The sequence below is a fragment of the Octopus bimaculoides genome, chromosome 25 (genome assembly GCF_046866305.1).
Source record: "Octopus bimaculoides isolate indiv1 chromosome 25, ASM4686630v1, whole genome shotgun sequence".
Taxonomy (NCBI): Eukaryota; Metazoa; Mollusca; class Cephalopoda; order Octopoda; family Octopodidae; genus Octopus; species Octopus bimaculoides.
In genome coordinates, this window is record NC_142952.1 from 36,028,874 (window position 1) to 36,053,435 (window position 24,562).

Here is a 24,562-nt window from a genome sequence, read left to right on the forward strand (position 1 = left end):
TTATCTTGACCAATCTTATTTTTATTCCACTTTCCATGCATTTTCCATTTTTATTATTTTAATTTCAAAATATATTTCTGATAAATAAAACACCTCTGATCCCGCTCTATACATAAACACTATAATTGTGTGCGTGTGTGTGTGTGTGTGTGTGTGTCAGAGTTTATTAAGGTTTTGATTGTGGTATTTTCTTTGCTCCACTCTGTTGCTACTTGTCAACCTTTGAAGCAAATTAAGGGGATTTTCCCGCCATCAGTTTGCTTAAAAGACTTCCAAGAAGTTTCAGCAGAAAAAAAGTTCCTTTTTCCAGCAAAGGAATATCTTCAAACACGTACACACATCACTCTTCCACACAAAGATCTTTATCCTGTGCGGAAGCAAATTTTAAAGAAGCAATTAGTGGGGGGGGGGGGGGGCAGTTAATTGGCAAATTGATTAATTCTAAATATGAGAAGCCAAAAAAAAAAAAAAAAAACACAAGTCAGAAAAGGAGGAGAGATTTTAGCACCTCGTTAACAATCTTTCTTCTAAAAGATATATATATATACATTTGTATATACATACACTAATGCTGTCATCCACACCAATGATATTAACACATACCTCCATTTTCAGCACCAACACACAATTCCACCACTACTATCATTTCATTTGCAATATCTCTGTAGCTAGCGCACCTGTTGCTTTGATCTTGTCACTGCTGTCATAATAGCAGTTACAAACCACAATAATTCATGGTTTCTTTTGAAATTCTGATAAACATGTCTGACATTAGCTTGAATTCATGTTCAATAAAGTGTTTGGGACTGATCAATTCTGATAATAAAATCCATGCAGTGACGGTGTATGTACTAAATAAAAAAACAAAATTTCGGTTATGTCCATGCAAGGCCATGGTCCACAGATCGAACCCCGAAAATAAAATAAAAGACTTCAGAAAAATAAAATGGGAAAATGGAATATTTTCTGTAATTTTTTCGTATTTCATGTTCGTTTTGGCAAAGTAATTCTTGGTTTTTATTATTGTTGTTCACTGGATTTACTCAGGAATCTGAAAGAATTTAAGGAAAATGTTAGAAAGTAATATATTCAAAAATGGTAAATGGTGCATTTAATTAACAGAGAGAGAATCCAATAAGGTTTTTTTTCAATTCTCAGAGAAATAAATTTACCTTGTTTTTTGTATCTACTGCATAGGTTACACATATACATAGATCTCACTGTCTCCTTCTCCTCTCTCTCTCAGTTTCTTTCTCTCTCTGTCTCTCTTCTCTTCTCTTCTCGTCTCTCTCTCTCTCTCGATATATATATATATATATATATATATATATATATATATATATATATATATATATATATATATATATATATATATATATATATATATATATATATATATATATATATATATATATATATATATATATATATATATATATATATATATATATATATATATATATATATATATATATATCTGTATCTATCTCTCTCTCTGTATCTATCTCTCTCTCTGTATCTATCTCTCTCTCTGTATCTATCTCTCTCTCTGTATCTATCTCTCTCTCTGTATCTATCTCTCTATATACACACATATCTCTCTCTCTCTCTGTATATATATATATATATATATATTTTAGCCAAAAACATGAATAAAATACAAAGAAGGAAGAGAATTAGTAGCCAAACTGCTTTACTTACAGCTGCTTTCAAGGCTTGGTCAATATCTGCAATTAAATCTTCTTCACATTCAATTCCAACAGATAATCGGATCAAATTATCTCCAAGACCGAGCTGCACTCTTTGAAATTCTGGGACGGACGCATGAGTCATAATTGCTCTATTGATTAGGAAAGAGAACAGGAAAGAAACGTTTAAAGGGGGTGGCTGAGGAGTATAGAGTGGGGGTGGCTGAGGAGTATAGAGTGGGGGTGGGCAGCAGAGGTCAAGGGATTTAAGAGTAAAAGGAAATAAAGAGGATGGTTTAAAGTGTCAGGGTAATAGATACATTATTTTTGTTAAGGGTGGGGGCAGGATGGGTAGTTGAAGGATGACAGCATACCAGTGGTTTGAGGATGGCAGGAGATTAAGGGTGGAGACAGATACAGAGAATTAATGGTTCCAGAAAACATGGGGAGAGGGGACGAGTTGGCAAAGATGGGAATTTCAGATTCGAGGACTTGAAATTTTTCATTTCACATTGTGTGAAATTAATTTTTGAAGTTTTTAAATGAACCAACCATCCCCACCATCACCATCACCATCGCCACCACTTTACATATAAATCTTTTCTACTCTAGGCACAAGGGCCCAAAATTTGGCAGGAGGAGCCAGTCGATTAAATCGACCCCAGTATATAAATGGTACTTAATTTATCGACCCCGAAAGGATGAAAGGCAATATTTCTTTATTGCTCACAAGGGGCTAAACATAGAGGGGACAGACAAAGGGATTAAGTCGATTACATCGACCCCAGTGCGTAACTGGTACTTATTTAATCGACTCCGAAAGGATGAAAGGCAAAGTCAACCTTGGCGGAATTTGACCTCAGAACGTAAAGACAGATGAAATACCGTTAAGCATTTCACCCGATGTGCTAACGTTTCTGCCAGCTCGCCCCCTTAAAACTAATGAAATACAAAAGGTACACAGAAAGGAAGGCAAAACTAGGCAGTTTTTTTTTATTAACTGACAAAAAACTTTCAACCAATTTATGCAATTTGAATAATTCTTTCGTTATATTGACTGATGTTCCGGTTTCTCTTCTTTGCAGGCAAAACATGAGCTGCAAGCAGAAGCACTGTGCCATAATTGAGTTCTTAACAAAGGAAGGGTATGGCCCTGTCCAACATCTTTGAAACGTTTACAGCTTCTTTACAGAGACCAGAACAATGTACAAAGAGGAACGGAGAAGTTTGACATTAAGAATTCTGATTATTTCGGTCAAACGTTAATGCTATCTTTATTCTTTTAGAATCAATCCTGCATTACATTGTAACTTCAGAATTTTGATTATGGTAACTTAATTTTTTAAATGATATTGTAGGATTGGTGTGAGAGGTCAGATCTAACAGGTTTGAGCATAAAACAGGGAGAGTATTTTGGCTGGTTTAACCGTTTTCAAACCAACGCACCTGAAACTGCCTCTGTAGTATGTCTGGTTTTCAAAAGTTCTGAATTAAAACCTTCCACTAAACCTTAGTCACAATTTATGTTACTAGCTTATTGATAACGAAGTTATTTTACTAAATTTTTTATATTTAAAATTCCTTGAAAGAAAAACAAAGTATCTCAGGAGAAATATGGTAACAAAAGGGTTAAATGCTGAATAATAAATATTAAATGCAACTCACGGTAATTCAATAAGACTTTCGAAGCCTCCTAAACTTTCAGCTGTTGTGAAAAGCTAGAAAGAAAATAAATCCAAGAACACATTGCAATTAATTAAAATAATTAAAATAATTAGATTTTCAATGGTACAAACTTCTGTTAGTTTTTATTTTTTATTCATTTCAGTTATTGGTCTGAGGGTTTTAATCAAACAAATTCTTTTCTATTCTAGGCCCAAGGCCCAAAATTTTGGGGAAGGAGACCAGTCGATTAGACTGACCCCAGTACGCAACTGGTATTTATCAACCCCAAATAGGAGGAAAGGTAAAGTCAACCTTGGCAGAATTTGAACTCAGAATGCAAAGACAAATTAAATACTGCTAAGCATTTCGCCCAGAATGCTAACGATTCTGCCAATTCACCACGTTTTTAATTAAGAAAATTAACCCCAGAATTTAAGTTGTGAATTTTTTTTTGGTAAAGGTGTTATAATAGAGGACAGATAGTTGCAAGCATTCAGGATAGGTTTTGCGGCTTAGGGAGACCTCCTTCCCCCACTTTCGTGGGCCCAAGAAAGGATCACTCTCCCTATCATCCGAATTCACTAAAAGTTTAAAAAAAAAAAAAAGCTTTTAAGGCAGTGCAGCATGAGTGACTTCCCTTGTCTATTCCAGAGTTGCTTCCCTTACACAATTTAGTATCCGAATTCTTAAAAGCGTCATCTTTTCGCTTTCGTTATCTTTTAGAGGATCTTTAAAACGCATTTCGTGTCTCAAAGAGATTCCCATCCAACTCACCTCACCAATTTAAACTTATATATCTCTATTAATCTTTTCTTTTATTTCCATAAAGTTAAATTTCATGAGATTAAACAAATCCAGGCTGTCTTTAAACGGTTTGGCACTGACAAATCTATCAGACACCATAGACAAGGTTTAAGAAATTCCAGTTTAACGAAGGCCTCGTTTCGACCGAATTCTTTTACCATTCCCTATTAAGGTTCGTTTTTCTCGTAGGGTCACCTTACTACCAACGAATCCCAGAACTTCTAATATGACGTGGGTCTATAATGGAATTAACAACATAAAAATGACTGAGAACATTTTTTCTTTTATTCTTTTACTTGTTTCAGTCATTTGACTGCGGCCATGCTGGAGCATCGCCTTTAGTCGAACAAATCGATCGCAAGACATTCTTTGTAAGCCTAGTACTTATTCTATTTGTATCTTTTGCCGAACCACTAAGTTACAGGGACATAAACACACCACATCCATTGTCAAGCAATGGTGAGGGGACAGACACATACATGTGTATGTGTATATATATATATATATATATATATATATATACGACGGGCTTCTTTCAGTTTCCGACTAGCAAATCTACTCACAAGACTTTGGCCGGCCCGAAACTGTAGTAAGAGACGCTTGCCCAAGGTGCCACGCTGTAGGACTGAACCCAGAACCATGTGGTTAGGAAGCAAGCTTCTTACCACACAGCCACATGGAACTCTGGAGAGAAAGGGAGAGAGAAGAGATACAGATAGAAATGCAGGTGGGGGGGGGGGGTAAGCAATGGGATCTGAGAAACACAGAGAGAGAGAGAAGCAGAAATAAGGCAATTACTGTTTAACCCTGGGTCATTGATCACAGAGGTAAGACACTGTGATGTGAATAAGAGATGGATGGCAGGGAAGAAGGAATTTACCTTTAAGTTTTGGAGAAATTTCTTGGATTCTTCAATTCCACCTTTGATGTAGAGAGACACCATTCCACTGAATCCTCGCATCTGTCGTCTGGCCAGTTCGTATTGAGGATGAGAGGGGAGGCCTGTGGGAAGACGGAGAGAGAGAGAGACTACATGAGAGAGAGAGAGAGACTACATGAGAGAGAGAGACTACATGAGAGAGAGAGAGACTATATGAGAGAGAGAGAGAGAGAGAGACTACATGAGAGAGAGAGTGTGAGAGAGAGTATATGAGAAAGTTTGTGTGTTTAAGGGGAAAGAGGGAAGGAAATAGACTAAGAGAGAGAGAGAGAAAAAGTGTGGGTGAAAGAGATGGGGGGGGGGAGATAAGAAAGTAGTTTTTCTCAAACACCCATGTTTTTTTTTTGTTTGATTTATCTTTCACCCATATTCAGCACGCACACACACACACACACACACACACACTTTCTTTCAGTTGATCCAGAAATAACAGAAAAACAAAAAAGAAAAACAAAGACCCAGAAGTTATCGTTGTCCTACCTGGGTGTAGAACCTTCACCACCCGTGGATTATTCTCCAAGAACTTTGCCACTGCCAAACCATTTTTCTGGTGTTCCTTCATTCGGACATGAAGAGTCTTCAGTCCCCGATTCACAAGATAAGAGTCAAAAGGGGAAGGGACGGCACCACAAGCTGTGAAAAAAAGGGAGACTTTCAGTTACGTAATAGGGGTACATGCTTGTAGATAAGGGTGGATATTATATACACGCATACAATATATACAAACATATATATATACATACATATATATATATATATATATATATATATATATATATACACACACAGATATATATGTACACCCTGCCAACACTCAAACTTCCTCTCTTTCTCTCCTATAATATACATACACATCATCATCATCGTTTAACGACTGCTTTCCATGCTAGCATGGGTTGGACGATTTGACTGCGGACTGGCGAACCAGATGACTGCACCAGGCTCCAATCTGATCTGGCAGAGTTTCTACAGCTGGATGCCCTTCCTAACGCCAACCACTCTGAGAGTGTAGTGGGTGCTTTTACGTGCCACCGGCATGAGAGCCAGTCACACGGTACTGGCAACAGCTACACTCAAAAAGGTGTTTTTTACATGCCACCTGCACAAGAGCCAGTCCAGCGGCACTGGCAACGACCTTGCTTGAATGATTTTCTAACGTGCCACCAGCACAAGTGCTAGAAGGCAACGCCGGTAGCGATTGCGCTCAAATGGTGCTATTTACGGGCCACTAGCACAGAAGCCAGACAACTGCTCTGGCAATAAACACGCTCAGACAGTGCTGTTAGTGCTCCACTGGCGCGGTGCCAGTCATCGAGTATGGTTCAATTACGATTTCTCTTGCCCCAACAGGTCTTCGCAAGCAGAGTTTAGTGTGCAATGAAGGAGAGGTTGGCATGGATGCCAGCTGTCAGATTCGGCTCGATTTTGATACACACGCACACACACACACAGCTGCAAAATGCCAGATTGAAGGAAGAAATTCTTTGAGTTTTACCATTTTGTAGGAATCGCAACCTTGCTGCTATTTTGTCGTCGTTGAGTGCAATGCAGCCCATCACTGCATCGGAGTGACCTGAAAGAATAGAGCAACGAGGATTAGTAACAAGAAGGCTCCATGCAAGAGGCGGGGGAGGGGAAGTGGGGGAGGAGCAGGTGATGCTTTTTTTTTCGTTTTTAAAATATTTTTATTATTTTATTTTTATTTGCTGATTTGTAAAAGAAGGAAAGACACAACAGCAAAGCCCTTCCCTCTGTCCCTTCAAGTGAATTGACAGTCACTCCATTAAACACAAGGCCACATACTGGGAGGGCATCATCACCATCATCATCATCATTAATTTAATGCCCACGTCTCCATAGTTGCAGATGAAAGAATCAGAAGAAATAACAAAAACTTCAAAATGTTTTATGGAATTTGTGGTATCTCTTAATGTTCTGAGTTCAAATCCCACTAAGACCAGAATTGCTGGCCTTGTGCCAAAATAAGAAACTCAATAATAATAATAATCCTTTCTACTAAAGGCACAAGGCCTGATATTTTGCGGGAGGGGACTAGTCGATTACATCGACCCCAGCGTTTCACTGATACTTATCGACCCTGAAAAAATGAAAGGCAAAGTCAACCTCGGTGGAATTTGAACTCAGAACGTAAAGACAGACGAAATGTTGCTAAGCATTTTGCCCAGCATGTTAATGATTGTGCTGGCTCACTGCCATAATTATAATAATAATGATACATACCATTCATATATTTGGTCATCGAATGAACCACAATGTCAGCACCAAAATCCAAGGGTCGCTAAAATAAATGAGGAAAATGAGAAAAAAAATAGCAAACAAAAAGATCAAAGTTTCAAAGGAAATACAGAGAGTTGAAACAACATCGAGGTTAATAATGTTATGTTTTTATGTGTAGTTAAGTTTCTTGCTCAAGGGTTTAACCCTTAGGATCAAAAGAACCTACACAATGCCTACACAATGTTGATTCACCATTTATTGAATTAGGAATCCTGTTTAGCTCCCATTTTATGGTGTGTTATAAGGGAGAGATCACTGGCTCCACTTCCCTTCACGGGATAGGAAGACAGTCTACTCACAATTGATCAGCGACCAGTTTGTGGAGCAATGAACCGCTTTACAGTAAAAAGCAGATAAATTCACTCAAGCAAACACCTATTGACTCCGAATCAGAAAAGAATTTTGTTGACTTTGTTTTTCGAGGTCATCTACAACAACAACAATTACACAAGACCTTGACAGAGATTTAATTGTCCTTATTAATTAGTAAAGTTAATTGATAATAATTAACGCGGTTTTCGGTGATGAAACACCAATATATTTTTAATCGAACTTACGAATTAAGAGAGTGTTTAGAGTAGCCTCCCTTGAATCCAGAGTTATTTACTTCAAAATGGAGATGTAAGGTTTGCTGAAAATAACAGCCACATTCCCCTTAAATTACACATCAACATTCCAATTAAAACAGTAAATAATATTGCTCTAGGTAACACTCGACTCCCACCTTCCAAAATAGACGAGATGGTCATGGCTGGAACATTTTATTCAGTCGGGGTTGTTTAAAGGTTAAACAACAATAATGGCAGTATTTACATGGTCGACTGACAACCAAATCACACTATTATTGTACAAGAAAAAAAGAACACAAGCGATAATGTCGGAATAAAAGATGGGATGGTCACGATTGGACCTTCTCTTATGGACCTAATATTTCACTGTTTCCCATTTTTTTAAACAGTAGAGTGTGGCTTGAGGAAGATTCAGCTGCTATGTCAAGCAAATCTGATATAGGATTCAAATTTTAGCACAAGGCCAGAAATTCTAGAAGGAAAAGATCGGTCGATTACGTCAACCCCAAAAGCTCAACTGGTATTCAATTTATCATCCCCAAAAAAGATGAAATGCAAAGTCAGCTCCAATGGGATTTGAACTCCTATCACAATGGATTGAAACGTCATTAGGTATTTCATCCAATGTTTTAACAACACTGCCAGCTCACGGCCTGCAAGTAAAATCGAATATTTAATATCAAATTTGGTGTAGATTGTAGATTGTGTCGGTAAGGATTTTAAGAATGCTGAAAGAAATTAAAGGGAAAATGGAAAAAAGGAATTTACCTGGAAGTAAGGAGAGCAAAATGTGTTGTCAATAGCAACAACAGCATCGGATTTCTCTTTGGTCACTTTACAAGCAGCAGCAATGTCAACTACTTTCATTAAGGGGTTGGTGGGAGTCTCAATCCAAACAAGCTGCAAAAACAAAGGAAATAAATACGTAAAAAAAAAGAGAAAAATGAATAAATAGGTTTATTTGAAGCTTAGGGTAGAGCTGCAACTGAGAATAACAGTACCACCCCCATTGAAAGGGATGCGAGCCCATCACAAGATCAGCATCACATTTTCAGCTGAGTGGACTGAAGTGGCATAAAAATGAAGTGTTCTGCACAAGAACACAACGTGCCGCCTGGGTCAAGAATTGAAACCCAAACCCTCTGATTGTGAGTCCAATGTTGTAACTACTTAGAGGACACACACACCTCTTTGGAAATAAATGAATGAAATTTCTACGACCAGCAAATGATAAACAGTGTGGCTATTACAACGAAGTGGGTAAAATGATGGCTAATTAATAAGGGATGGTCACTAGATTCAGTGGATTGATGATAGACGAGTTCCATTAGAGTTTTTCATTTTGGCTTTCTACCACTACTTCAAATCATCACTCCCTGGGTCAGTTCTCAGATGATATCTTGGTTGCCAGGTAAATCTAAGGGTCAGATTCAATGTTCACCAAGTATTGTTAGAAAGCCAAAATGAAAACTCTAATGGAACTGATCTATCATCGATCCACTGTTTCTAAGAATATATTAAGACGAGAATAAGTAAGGCAACGGTCGCTTTCTACCTGTTAAAAAAAGTATGGAGCACAAGTGTAATTTCAATAAAGAACAAAATAAGAATTTTTAACACTAATGTAAAAGCGGTTTTATTGTATGGGGCTGAGACATGGCGAACAACAGTTAAGTCAAATAAGCAAATACAATCATTCATCAACAGATGCTTGCGTAGTATACTTAAAATCAGATGGACCGAACACATAAGCAATATGGAGCTATGACAAAGAACGAATCAAGTTTCGATTAGGGAGCAAATATTTATGAAAAAGTGGGAGTGGATTGGTAGCACAATTAGAAAAGACACAACAAATGTAGCGAAAAGTGCTTTACAGTGGAATCCAGATGGATATAGAAAGAGGGGTAGGCCTAAGAACATGTGGTGTAGATCAACATAAAAGGAACTAGAGAAAGGGGGACATTCATGGCAGAGTATAAGTACAGAAGCGAGAAATTATACGACATGGAATTCAATTATAAGTGGCCTATACTCCGCGTTGAAGGATTAAAGGCAAGAAAGAACCAACTATACCAGTAATATACTAAGAAAATAAAAAGATGGTGGTGGAGTGGGAAGGGTGAGAATAAGTGAAATCAACAGAACTGTTCTAAGACAAAACAAGGATATTGAAAGAAACAAAAAAAAAAAATCAAACAAAGAACAAAAAAACATTGCCCCACCCCCACCCCCTTCTTCCCTCCCAATCCCCCTTACCTTTGTGTTTTCTTGAAATGCTGCCGCAAACTTATTAATGTCGGTGGCATCGACAAACGTAATTGAGATTCCAAGCTGTTCCATTGTACGGAAGTAACGATTAGTTCCTGCAGTAGATAAGAAGAAAAAAGGAAGAACACTGGGATATATTGGGACCTTACTTGAAAACTAGGGATCAAATGCCAGGAAGAGTATCTTCTGTCTGCAAAGTCGTTTCTACAATTTATTTTCCTGAATTTAATTTAACTTTTTAGGATTGTGTGTATATCAATAAACATCAGCTTGGAACACAAAATGCACGAGTACTGAGGAAGTCAAAGAGTGAGTACATCTTTTTGGGACACCCTTGTATATATATATATATATATATATATATATATATATATGTATATATATGTTATCAGAGAACTTTAGGTAGGCATAAAATCCAAATGATCCACCACTTACCTCCATACATGTCATCCATACTGACAATGTGGTCTCCAGCCTTTAATAATCTTGTTACCAAATCATTTGCTGCCAAACCTGAAGCCATGCACAACGCTGGGAACAAAAAAAAAAATAAAGAAACAAAAAAAAAAAAAGAAACAAACAAAAAAAAAACATAAAAAATTAGCATAATTGTTTGCTTCATATGATTTTGTTTTTTTCGTTGTAACAGTTTTTGTAAGTGACCACCACTCCTAGAGTTCCTCTTAAAGAGTAATATTTTTGTTTATCATAAAGAAAAATTGCAAACTGAGTGGAACTGACTGTAAATAAGGAGTTTTGGCAGTTGGGGTCTTTAATTAGGGACAAAATAGGGCAAAGTTTGTTTAATGTCAGTAAATGAGGTTTAATCAGGTTTTTTTCTAATTTTGGTTCTCCTGTGTTGCTCAGCAAATGAGGAACCAAACTCCAGCCACTTCTACACTTTCACATCCATTCTACATAATGTCAGATATCTTCAGGTCATCTTGAAAGACCTGCTGCCAAAGGATCTTTGACTGGCCTAATTCATGGCTGTTTTCAAGTGTTGTCGATCAACCAGACAATTTTATCAAGGGAAGGTAGTTTTTCAGAAATGGTCAGGGTTGACATACTTTTGATTGTAGATCAACATGACCTACTGTGCTGGCCTGGGGTTAAACAAAAACAAGAGCAGCAACATTAACACCAACACCACCAACATGATCCAGTAATGGGACTTCTACATTATGAAGTCCCCATCCTTTTCACTGCCAATGACCCCCTATTTACAAAAGGACCATTATTATTAAAATGAATTGCACCAAACACACACACACATCTAGGCCAAATGATTTTTGTAACAAACTGGAGGGGGGAGGGGTTATTTTGTTTGTTTTCTAAGCTTGCTCGTAGTAGTAGTAGTAGTAGTAGTAGTAGTAGTAGTAGTAGTAGTAGTAGTAGCAGTAGAGGTGGTTATATAATCAGGTGAAGATCTGGGCAAAAACTACAACAAAAAAAAATAAAAGAAAAGCAAAAAAAAAAAAAAAATGTAGAGGATAAAGAAAGGTGCTTGTAGGTTGAATTTCAAGTACAGAGAGACAAACAGACAGACGTTTCCAGATAAGCACAGAAGCACACAAACAGGTAAACATACGTATAGGAAAATAGAGAGGTAAACAACATGTAGGCATATACACACACACACCAGCACAAACAGATATACATATGGACACATAACATTCACCTAAATATGCTGACACATACACACACGAGTAAACACACACAAACACACACACAGATAAACATGCAGATATACAAACACATACAAATACAATTCAACAAAGAAGCCTTTATGTGGTTGCTCAATTTGCTAGATATCACAGTCAAATTCCTCTCGATCCACACACTTTACCAACTTGGGGGCGGTGGGACGGAAAAAATGGAATGACTTCAGGTAAAATGTAGTTTTGAATATATTGTTTATAAAGTAAGACAGGATGGTCATGGTAGGAACAAACACAACCATCTTTACAAGAAGTATAATTTATATGAGACGTACTCGTTTCACTATGTGGTATTTATAAGGAATTCGTGTTATCAGATGTACTCCTTTCCACTCGCATAAAAGGACAGTAAGGTGAGGTGTTGGCAGGCTCATTAGCATGCCAGGTAAAATGCTATGGAGTTCGAATTTGGCAAAGGTCAACTTGGCCTTTCGCCCTTTCAAGGTTGATGAAATACTCAACTTATCCCTGCCCCCAAAACTGCAGGCTTTGTGCCAAAATTTGAAAGCAGTATTTACAAGGAGTATTTTCATTTTATGTGACTTAATTAAGGAAGAAAGGGCAGTGCCCTTGACCCTTTAAAGGAGTTTCTGTGATGGGTGAAAGGAAAGGAGTGAAGTTATCAAACCAGAGATGTGCACCCAAACCCCACAAATATTTACAACATGGTAGACCCTCCTCAAAGAACCAAGTGATGATCTTAAACCAAAAATCTAATCCTGAAATATTTACATGACAGACCTTCCTAAAGGTACCGAAAGACCAAGAAATAATCTCAAAGCAGGTGGTACTCACCATGTTTGGCTCCTTCGAGTGAGGCAATGCACTTCTCGAGGCAGTTCCTGGTTGGGTTACCACTTCTTGAATAGTCGAAGCCCTGTGGCAGGAATAAAAGAATGGAGAGAATGATGCTGAGGAGGGGGGAAAGAACAAAGAAAAAAGGGTGGGGTGGCGGATAGGAGGAACAATGAAAATAAAACAAAAATGGTTAAGAGGCAAAACTAGAAAAGAAAAATGGTGGGAGAAACAAGAATGACACAGTCGTCCAAGAATGGTAAAAATTAAAAAAAATAAAACAAGGACATGGAAAGAAAGAAATGATGAAAAATATTTAAATAAAACACGAAACAGAATTGACAAACTACAAAAAACAGAAACACTAAAAGAAGATACAAAGAAAAACAGAAATAACCAAAAAACAGAAATATTCTGCTCAATACCACAGATTTGCTTGTCAGTTGCTTGACCATAACCAGTTGAGCATGTCCCTTGGTGGCTGACGATATGTGCATCTCTGATCACGAGCAGAAGTAGTGGGGGAGCATCATAGCCATGTGTTGAGAGGAGTTCTTTGGGTTTGAATAATTCAACTTTAGAAACATGAGTGTTTCATTCATCGTCCTTAAACAACCCTTATCCAGGGACCTTTTGAGTGGGATGGGCTACTCGACCTGAAGAAAATTCTATCTGGGCCCCGTCTGTAAGGTCATGCGCTGTTTATATTGATATGAGATCACCATGTTACACACATGTGGTTGTGATGCATGTGCCTGGTGTACCCTTATCAGACGGGTAGTCATGGTGGGTATACTGTTCATACATACCATTTTTGTCATCATTTCTAATGCCATCCCAACACCAACCACTTTACAGAATGGATCGAATATGTTTAAACTTGACACCAATAGCAGAGAGGGGACCAGGCCACCAAGGTCCTCTCAGCCTTTATCTCTGCTTCTCTGCCAACCGTTTTATACTCTCTCCTCACATTTTGTCATGGCTAAATGCTAGCAGTAGGTCACTCTGGAAAGTGGTTGGCATTAGGAAGGGCTTTCAGCCACAGAAACCATGCTAAAACAGACAAAAGGAGCCTGGTTCAATTCTCTGGCTCACCAGCTCCTATCGAACCGTCCAACCCATACCAGCATGGAAAACGGACTTTAAATGATGACGATGATGATGGGTGACACGGGTGAAACTTAACATTAAATACTGACTGACACCGAAGACAAACTCTGCTTGATTACAGAGAATCACATGACACACTCTAAACTTCAGCTGCAGATGTCGTGCCATGCACCGACTGACAGCCAGGAATGTCTGGTAACGGCAAAGACGTTTCCAACTGTTTGTTTAACAATAATCATCGACAGGAAAATACATTTATGCCCCCACTCCCCACCCCCACCCCTGTAATATAAGGAAGTTAATATTTGTTTAAGTCTGAATAACAAGGAAACGAAAAGAGAAAGGTGATAACGGGTTGACTTTGATGATGATGACATTTTGTGGGTGGATAATAATGGTGTTAATATATCTTGATAGAATGGAGAGTTGGCAGAATTGTTAGCATGCTGGGCGAAATGCTTAGCAGTATTTTGTCTGCCATTACGTTCTGAGTTCAAATTCCACTGAGGTCAACTTATCCTTTCGGGGTTGATTAAATAAGTACCAGTTATGCACTGGGACTCAATGTAATCAACTTAATCCCTTTGTCTGTCCTTGTTTGTCCCATCTATGTTTATCCCCCTTATGGGCAATAAAGAAATAAATACATTTGTTGATGTCAAAGTGACGAGCTGGCAGAATCGTTAGCATTCTGGATAAAGTGCATGGTGACATTTCTTCTGGCTTTTTGTTCCAAGTTCAAATGCCACCATGGCTGACTTCGCCTATCATCTTTGCGGGGTCAACTTTGCCTGTCACCCTTTTGTAAGGGAGTGGCGGGGTGGGGGTGGGGTCGATAGAATGAGTACAAATTGAGTGCTGGGGATCAGTGTAAACAACTTGCCTTCTCTTTTTCTTAGTATTCACAAAATGATGGTAAAAAGACCAATCTGTGAAGTGGTTGGCATATTAGGAAAGGCATCCAGCTGGAGAAATCATGCCATCCAATACCATCAGGCAGTTCAACCCATGTATATTACATAATCAATGTTTACCATTTACACTGCCCTCCCCCACCCCACTCCAACCTTTCTGCAGACGAAAAGACATCCTCCACTTCACCCCCCCACCCCCCACCCTTTGTAGTCGTTTGATTACCTCTTGACATTGTTATTCTTGATCATGTAATAACAAAACTCAACGTGTGTGTGTGTGTGTGTGTGCATGTGAGTGTGTGTGTGTTGCACATAAATGTCTGTCCTTTTATAGAGAAAAAAATGAGTGGGTGGTGGTGGTCATCATAGTCGTGATGGTGGTCATCGTCATCATCATGTTGTTGGTGGTGGTTATTCTTTGATGATAAGTGAGAACTAATTAACATAAAATGAGCAATTCAGGTTAACAACTTCTTATCTTCACTTGAAACCTTTCACATGTAAGGATATCTAAGTCATCATCATCATCACTGTCATCATTACAACCATCATGGGTACCATCATCATCATCATCATCATCATGTCACTCACCAAGTTGGCAATAAATATGGCTGTGTGTTTAAGAAGTTCTCCACAAAACCTGGTTGTTCTAGGTTCAATCCTACAGTGTGGAACTTCTAGCAAGTGTTGTCTATCATGGCCATAGGTTGACCGATGCCTTCAAGGATGAAATTTGATAGACGGAAACTGTGTGAAAGCCTGATAAAAGTATCGGCATTTCTCCAGTTGGTGGAAGCCCAACAGAGGGAGTTGCCCCTTATGTCAATAAATGTTATAATATGGTTTTCTGTTAAATATATGCTCAACATATGCTTAATATTTATCATTACCCCTCATGTTCTGGAAAAAAAAAAGAGACTGTCTAGATGGGCTATTTTCATTGAAAAGCAATTAGCATGGTTCACCCAAAACTGAAGAATCTGAAATTAAAAAGAAAGGATGCTACACAGAATAATGAAAACGTAACAATGGTGTTGCCATGGGGTGCAAAGCAGCTGGAAAAAGTTTTATGAAAATCGATTCACAGAAAACCAAGAAATTCTAAATTTCACTCAAACTATTAGCGTGGTTCTGCATAACAAAACTGTCCAATGAACGGGAACGTGAAACTCCAAGTAACAGCTTTTTGTTATATTTCTGCAGCTTTTAAATAAGGTATATATATACACGCACACACACATACACATATACACACATACAGAGAGAGGCAATTGTGCAGATAAACAAACTGAATGAAACAGCTTGGGTTTGATATATAAAATACTAGCAGAAATACCCGGCGTTGCCCGGGTTAAAGAGAATAATGAAATCTAAAAACGCCGTCTAGACTACGCATCATCTTTATATATAGAGATGTATATACACACACGCACCCAAACACACGTATATATATGTATATCAATATAAATATATGAAAGTCAATGAAGTTTCGTAAAAGAAGGTGATCATGTACATACTTTCTTGCTGTTGTGATTATAACACCTCATTGTAAACTATGTTCCTTGTTTTCCCTTGTGGAGCATATACAAATAGGTTTTTTGTTGCTGCCCACTCTTGAGCAGCCAACATACAGTTGTCCATGTGAGAAGCAGGGCTCTTCCAAGAGAAGACCAGCTACAGACAGTGTTTGACCCTGATATTTGTTTATGGACATGGCAAAAGTCACACGAAGGGGGAATTGTAGTCTTCTGAATGTAAAAGGAATGTCTGCTCCTGATGGAGTAAGAGGAATTCTTGGAATAAAGACGTCATCCCCTTTTGCACATCCAGAAAGAATGGTAGCTTCGATAACGTGTGACATCATTTTCTAAATAATGCTCATCTGTTATGTTCGGGTTAAAATTTCATCAACATCAAAAATATATGAATTTTCATGGGAGTTATGGCCGTTATGCAAAGAATATAATTTCCAAATTTCATAAAGATCCATTCAGTACTTTTGGATAAGAAAACAAATGACTAATGTGTGTGTTTGTGTGCATGTGTATGTGTGTGTGATGGGTGTATATATGTATATATATCTGTATGCATGTATATATGTGTACATATTACATGTACATCTATATATATATATACATCTACACATATGTATACATATACATGTATGTATAGATCTATATATATATACATATACGTGTACATCTATATGTATACATATACATCTCTCTGTCTCTCTCTCTCTCTCTGAAAGTATCTGTCATTACAGTATCGAAATGGTGTACATATACATGTATATGTATACATATACATCTCTCTCTCTCTCTTTTTGTCTCTCTCTTTCTCTCTCTGTGAAAGTATCTGTCACTACAGTATCGAAATGTGATTGTTTCAGTTAGTGGAATACTTTCATTTTTAAAGTGAAAGTATTTGACATGAGTGTTTTTGTTTCACTTTTGACACGTAATACTTAAATAGTGGAGGAGATATTATGTTGCCGTGTGCTCGAACTCTGCAAGAAGTTAATAATTTTTTTTGACTAAAACACAACTGGAACCCTAAGTAAGGCATGTGTAAAATTTGAATGAAATTGGTTGCGTAGTTCTCGAGTTTTAGGGATTCACAGAAAGACAGACAGACAGACAGACAGACAGACAGACAGACAGACATTCTCATTTTTATATATATATAGATATGTGAATACATTCAAACAGATTAATCAAAAAGTAGAGACTTTCACATGATGAATTTTTATGTATAAATAAATAAACATATTAATGGATCCAGTACAAATGACAGAGAAAATTAAGGAGGATGAAAGAAAGGGGTGTTATAAGTCCAACAGCTGTTTCTGGGTAGCTTGGATATCCATCATAATGATGGTAGATGTAGTTCACCAAAACATGGCTAAGTCGAGCCTCCATCATCCAGCCTTTAAGGGGGAAACAACAGTTAGAATTTATAAACATTTAATCGTTAAATTGGGAAAATTATCAGAAAAGCCATTTCTTTTCATGTTTACAATTACACATACACCTCTTCCTCCACCCCCACAGATTTATTTATGTAAATATTTTAACAAGCAAGCCTGAAGAGACATCTGGTTAGACAGATGAACTCACAGAACAGTTGGTGGTGCTGGTGGTGGTGGTGGCTGTGGCCAGATTGTCACTTTTATAGAAACAATAATTGCAGACAGGTCAGCATAAAACGTTTTCAATAGAAGGAGCATAAAAAAAAAGCTGATAATAAACAATTGCTCTTCTGGAAAGTTGGCCGTGGAGAGGAGACCAAAGTTAGCTGAAGGACTCTGGAGGAGGGGGTTTAGTCCCACCACCACCACCACGCCTCCTACTCATGACCTCCTTCCCCTCTCTTACTCCCTTCTTTCTCATTTCATTTTATTGCATGTTTAACTCTGTTGTTCTTTCTCGCTTAACTTTTTCACTTTGTCTCTTCTCTTCTTCCATAACATGTGTTTCTCTCTTCTTATCGCCAACCTACACTTCCATGTCCTTCAGTGTTAATCTCTCTTTCTCATCCCTCTCTCTCTCTCCTTTCTTGCTCTCTCTCTCTCGTACCTAATTGACAAAGTCATTAGAGCATCAGACAAAATAACTTGTGGTATTTACTCCAGTTTCTTGCATTCAGAGTTTGGATTGCACCAATATTAAATTTGTTTTCCATCCTTCAGGATATGAAAGCAATCACTGAAAATTTCTGACTGGGAGTTCAATAGAGAGTTAGGGATCTTAGATCTGGACAAGATTTGTACTCTTTCAGCTAAACAAAGCCTACATTTATTCAATCCATTCTCATAAGGAATGGTTTTCTCAATTACTTTCCATTTAATCACATGCAGTGTTTCGTTATCTTTCAAACTCCATACGTAACTGGCCAATGTTGTAGCTTTACTTTTGTCCTGATGTCAGAAGGAGGCTATATATGATTGGCAGAGCAATTTTTCAGATTCACCTTCACATAATCTAATATAGGTTTTCTTATCAGTTGTATCATTATTTAGGGTTACAGTAACTTCTGCCTCACATATGACAGATTTAATTATACATCATTGATCAAGTGGACACCATTCTGGGTCACAACAGCTGCAACTGGATTCAGGCTCTTGCTATTGATCACTTATAATGATATTCTTCATATTGGGGCAGCAGCTATAGGATAATTTCACAGAACGCCTTTTAAATATTTGCCTGTATCTGTGAGTTTCTGGAAAGTGTTTGTCCAGGAGAAACAGGAATCGTTTACCAATGTTAGTCTTTATATTAAAGGAAAAGAGAGGGGCAAACTAAATAATTTTCCCTGACCAGAATTTTCCGAGGTCAGAAATTTTCAGTGGTTGCATGCATATGTATAAATATATTTTGAAGAATTGGTGGAAATATAATACCAAAAGTTTTTTTTTTTCTCATCTCTTGTTTGAGATGACAATGGAATAAACAATTGTTTTATGAACATTAGCTTACACTTCATGTTTGAGGCTCTGCTGAGGTCATAAGGTGTTACTCAGGCACTCAACTACAAGTTCACTGAATCTTAAAGCAGAAACAATTGTAAGCTAATGAAATTCACAAGATAATCGCTTATTCCTTTGTCATCTCATTCTCTTGTGGTAAATAGCTTGCTTACCAAATACATGGTTCCAGGTTCAGTCCACTGCGTGGCACTTTGAGCAAGTGTCTTCTACTATAGCCGCAGGCCGACGAAAGCCTTGTGAGTGGATTTGGTAGACGGAAACTGAAAGAAGACCGTCGTATGTATGTATATATGTGCATATGTGTGTGTATATGTTTGTTTTTGTTTCCCCAACATCGCTTGACAACCAATGGGGGGGGGGGGTGTTTGCGTCCCTGAAAGTTAGCGGTTTGGCAAGAGACCGATAGAATAAGTACTAGGCTTCCGGAGACTAAGTCCTGGGGTCGATTTGTCGACTAAAGGCGGTGCTCAAGCATGGCCGCAGTCAAAATGACTGAAACAAGTAAAAGAGTAAGCGAGTATATGTCTATAAAACATATCAGTCAATAGCATAGCAATGCCTGGGCAAAATATTAAAACATAAACACACACACGTTGAGAGAATGTTGATGATGCAATAACAAAGTTAAACAAACAATGTTTTGTATCGTTATTTTAAAAGAAAATAAATATACAAAACATCAAAAATATCATTTCAAATGACTTGTCACCTCACTCACTCCCCCCTTCTCTCTCTCTCTGTCACAAACACACACATGTGCAGTGCCTTTGTTTTGCATGTGAAAACAAAATGTTTACCTAAAACGAAGAAATATACGAACCATTTCTCTCTCTCTCCTGCTATTTTTAGCAGAAGAGGGAGACAGAGCAGCAGGTGAGAGAATGAACCAGAGAAACAAACAGGTGGTGGGTGTATTGTATAGATCTTCTCTTTTACTCGTTTCAGTCGTTTGACTGCGGCCATGCTGGAGCACCACCTTTAGTCGAACAAATCGACCCCCAGGACATTCTTTGTAAACCTAGTACTTATTCTATCGGACTCTTTTGCCAAACTGGTAAGTTACCAGGACGTAAACACACCAAGTTGTCAAGCGATGGGGGGGGGGGGGGGGGCGAACGCTAACACACAAACAAATACATATATATATATATATATATATATATATATGTATATATATATATATATATATATATATATATACACACACACAATGGGCTTTTTTCAGTTTCCATTTATCAAATCCGCTCACAAGGCTTTGGTCAACCAGAGGCTATAGAAGACACTTGCCCAAAGTGCCATGCAGTGGGACTGAACCCAGAACCATGTGGTTGAGAAGCCACACCTGCACCTCTATATAATTAAGAACCAAGAGTGGAGATTTATTCACAACCAAAACGTTTTTTTCTTATTAAAAAGTTTTCTACACCATATTTAGCAATCACCGACATATGCTTCTACTGCAGCAACTACACGTTGCTCTGGATGCAATTATGCATTCTCGTTGCAGCAGTTTCGTCAAGTGACCATCACTTACGACGTTTCAAAGTAAGCTATATTTATAAGAGTGACCAATGACCGTTGGCGTATAACCTCTTGTTGGACGTCAGGGATAGGTCGTCCACATAAAATTGAATTCCTGTTTAAACACACAGTAATCCCTCGACTATCGCGAGTGTTACGTCCCAAACGTATCGGACTCTCTTTTGTCGAACCGCCAAGTTACGGGGACAGTACTGTATATTCTTTTTGTATTATTTCTATAATTTGAATATATTTATTTTATCATAAATACAAAACAACACCATGGAGGAATCGAGGTAAGCTTAAATAATAAACCGCGATAGGTGAACCGCAATATGGCCAGGGATTGCTATATATATATATATATATATATATATATATTTATATATATATATAAGGAATAATAAATCTCTGAGCGAGATATAAACAGTAGCAGCACGGCATGGTGAAGTATATTTACTACCTAAATGTGGCTGAAGCATATAATGTTGCCCCTTTCTGTCCACAAACGACGACCTCCTACTACGAAACATGACCGCCACAACCACATAGTAACGCCACGCTACTTCCACTGATCTACAAATAAATCCTCACCTTGCATTAATGAATATGGAAACTGCTAAAATTATTAATCTAAATTATAATTACCGTTTCACACGGGATGTATTTTACACTTAAAAAAGAAAAGCCTTAGACATTCAGAGATTCTACACGTGCAGTAAATAAAAGTAAATAGTTTAGGAGTCAGTGGAGGGGAACCAAAGTGATTTAGTTGTAGGTAGGTAGGTAGACAAACATTTGCCAAGAGACTAGCATGTCGTTTCTAAGAGGTCCGTCCCCTAGATTTAGTATTCAGAGGCTGTTGTTAACGAACAGCTTGAGACCGAGAACATATAACAATGTACAGGCGGGTTGCAAAAACAGGGGTACAGTTATGAAAAGAAAAAAAAAGAAAACACCTACAATACTCTATTTTTATCTAAAAAAGAATTTAAAGTTAGCCTCATTTTTGATAAATACTTTTATCGTAAATTTTAATGTTCCTTTTTTTATATATTTAAAAAAAAAAAAACGGGGTGTACGAGCTTTCTTTTTCGTAACCTACTTTTGCACCCACCTGTGTATATATATGCATGTATGGACAGCGTGTATACTAGATAGATAGATATCAGTTGAATAAAGGTACATGGTCAGGTTTTCGCGTTTTTTTTTTAATTATTGCATTTGAAAAAAAGCTTTTTACAATGTTAGAGAGTTGAGCAAAATTAGTAAACGGGGTAAAATGAGTAATTGCTAATTTCTTGTTATTTTCTCCCAACCTGTTTGAAATCATTAGTTGACAGATATTGGATCATCATTTTGTATTGCTACTTTATATTTAGGAGTAAAAATTGGTCAGCATAATTGTTGTTGAAGGGAGTCCGAAACATGGTCAGGTGACCGGCCGGTCCTCTTTTTTCGAGAAATCTTTCCTCAACGTTCACCCGATTGTAATTGACCTTACTAATAAAATACCTGGATAATTTTTGGTATTTAACAATATATATTCTTTTCTCTGCTGGATTCCAAATCCATTTTTTTCCCCACACTAAATGTCTAATTTGATAATTTTCAAATTTCAGAAATTGGCGAGGGGGGGGGGTCTAAAATGGGGTAAAATGAGTAATGACAAATTAAAATTCTTCTTTTTCACGGTTCGGTGCATAAATATATCACGAAGATGACACTCCAGAAAATCGTGATGAAGCTATAAAGAATGTTTTCTTTTGTCTTTTGATAACAAAAAAAAAAAAAACTCGACTAAATAATCAAGTTTTGGGCGGAGGTAAAGAATGCGCACACCACCCGTTTTCGGCGGTTATAGGGTTACACTGAAAATGGGTGGTGTGCGCATACTTTACCTCCGCCCCCAAGTTTTGTTGATTTCATATCATGGTGCCATTTTTCCCTAAGCTTCTTCCATTTGACTTTGATTATTATTATTATTTTTTTTTTTTTTTGCATCTCTGATTGTCTAAAAGTGGAGGCGAAAGTAAATACGCACACCCGGTATTTATAGGGTTAGGGTTTTTGTTTCGCCAAATATGGGTGGGGTACGTATCCCTCACCTCTGTCGAAGTGGATATTAATGTGTGTGTGTTTTTAAATGTAATTCTGGCGATTTGGAGCGGCAAATTTACCTTATCTTGTCTTACTCATTTTGCCCCACCCACATTTGTCTTTTATATGCTCATAAAAAAAAAAAAAATCGATGATTTTCTGAAATAGTGTTCAGATTATATTTCGTATGTGTATTTGGTGTGCAAGATTCTTGATGTGAATACGTATGTTGAAAGAAATACTATTAAACCTTGGGAGAGGCATTATGCCGGTAATAAACACACGCACTGGTTCGATCCTTTGTTTATTAAATAAATAAGTTCGGTCCTTTATTTATTAAATAAATAAAGGATCGAACCAGTACGTGTGTTTATTACCGGCATAATGCCTCTCCCAAGGTTTAATAGTGTTCAGATTATGTTAGAATATTTTTAATGTATTTAGGGAAGGCCTTCTCCAAGGGTGATATAAGTTTTGTAAGGTAATAAACATTTCTAAAAAATATATTTTATCTCAAAATCAAAAATGCAGTAAAAAATCTCGCCATTCTGCCCCACGCCCACATATAAATATATGACCCGAAGTGTACAGTATATATATCCACCGCGGCTGCTCTTACCAATTGGTTTTGCGCCAGGTGTACAACGGAGTGTTAGGTAACAATCCGATTATATAAACATACATACATATGTGTTATTTCTTTACTACCCACAAGGGGCTACACACAGAGGGGACAAACACGGACAGACAAACGGATTAAATCGATTATATCGACCCCAGTGCGTAACTGGTACTTATTTAATCGACCCCGAAAGGATGAAAGGCAAAGTCGACCTCGGCGGAATTTGAACTCAGAACGTAGCGGGCAGACGAAATACCGCTAAGCATTTCGCCCGTTGTGCTAACGGTTCTGCCAGCTCGCCGACGTACATACATGTGTGTATTAACTAGGACTTCGAGTTTCCTCTAACGGTGTATTCAACCAGTCTTTGAATATATCGTTAGAGGAAACTCGACGTTTCCATTCTACACGACCCATTAAATCATTTTCAGTACTAAGTAACCCCGCGCGAACTTGTTTTTAAAAGAATACAACCTCACTTGAACATACATACTTATATATATATTAAGCATACTGTATAGTTAGAGTAAGGATATATAAACACACATATAGAGACAGACAGAGAAGTATATATGTGGAGGGGTGTAATCGACTTGGGACCTTCACTGTTACGATGTGAAACCTTGCTCCCTCACGTTAGAAGAAATTCGAATAACAAAGAAGATAGCGTTAATTAATTTTGTCTCTTTTACTTACATAAGTGTTTCCTGGTTCTTTCTGTTTAAATGTTGTGGACATAGTGATGGGTGGAACCACCATCCTGGAGTTCCATTGGTCCGGTTCCTGGCCCACGTGGATAGCATTTGTAGCGAAATTGGGGAACGGTTTACCAAATTCGTGTCCGTGGTTTGTAGACATGACCTTTCTAGCGAGAACGAACAACGAAGAAAGAGAAACTTTTGGGGGTTTAAAAGCGACGAGGGACAATATCTTCGGTTAGGTTTCAAAAAAGAGAGACTGCTTGTGACTGACTTGGTGATATGTTGTGAGTACACCAACTGACAGAGTAGAAAAGGACTGTAGGTGGCTGTGGTGTTACTGCTGCTGCT

General features: G+C 37.7%; 1 protein-coding gene across 1 annotated transcript; it reads right to left on the reverse strand.

Annotated features, from left to right (window-relative positions):
* On the reverse strand, positions 1-24,562 carry LOC106884197 (cystathionine gamma-lyase). Its single transcript, XM_089341668.1, has 12 exons — positions 24,210-24,562; positions 12,752-12,833; positions 10,671-10,766; positions 10,224-10,330; positions 8,733-8,864; positions 7,339-7,396; positions 6,593-6,670; positions 5,578-5,730; positions 5,038-5,159; positions 3,354-3,406; positions 1,702-1,840; positions 1-1,051 (listed from the first exon to the last, which is right to left on the reverse strand). The coding sequence occupies exons 1-12, from the start codon at positions 24,369-24,371 to the stop codon at positions 1,040-1,042; spliced, it is 1,194 nt and encodes a 397-aa protein (XP_089197794.1). The 5' UTR covers positions 24,372-24,562; the 3' UTR covers positions 1-1,039.

What these genes read in the sequence shown, in the direction of transcription:
- LOC106884197 (XM_089341668.1), bottom strand. Translation starts at nt 24,371, where the DNA reads ATGTCTACAAACCACGGACACGAATTTGGTAAACCGTTCCCCAATTTC. An exon ending in TTTGCTCTCCTTACTTCCAG is followed by an intron (nt 7,397 to 8,732) that starts GTAAATTCCTTT and finishes CATTTATTTTAG; the next exon opens with CGACCCTTGGATTTTGGTGC. An exon ending in GTTGCGATTCCTACAAAATG is followed by an intron (nt 5,731 to 6,592) that starts GTAAAACTCAAA and finishes TTTTTTTCACAG; the next exon opens with CTTGTGGTGCCGTCCCTTCC.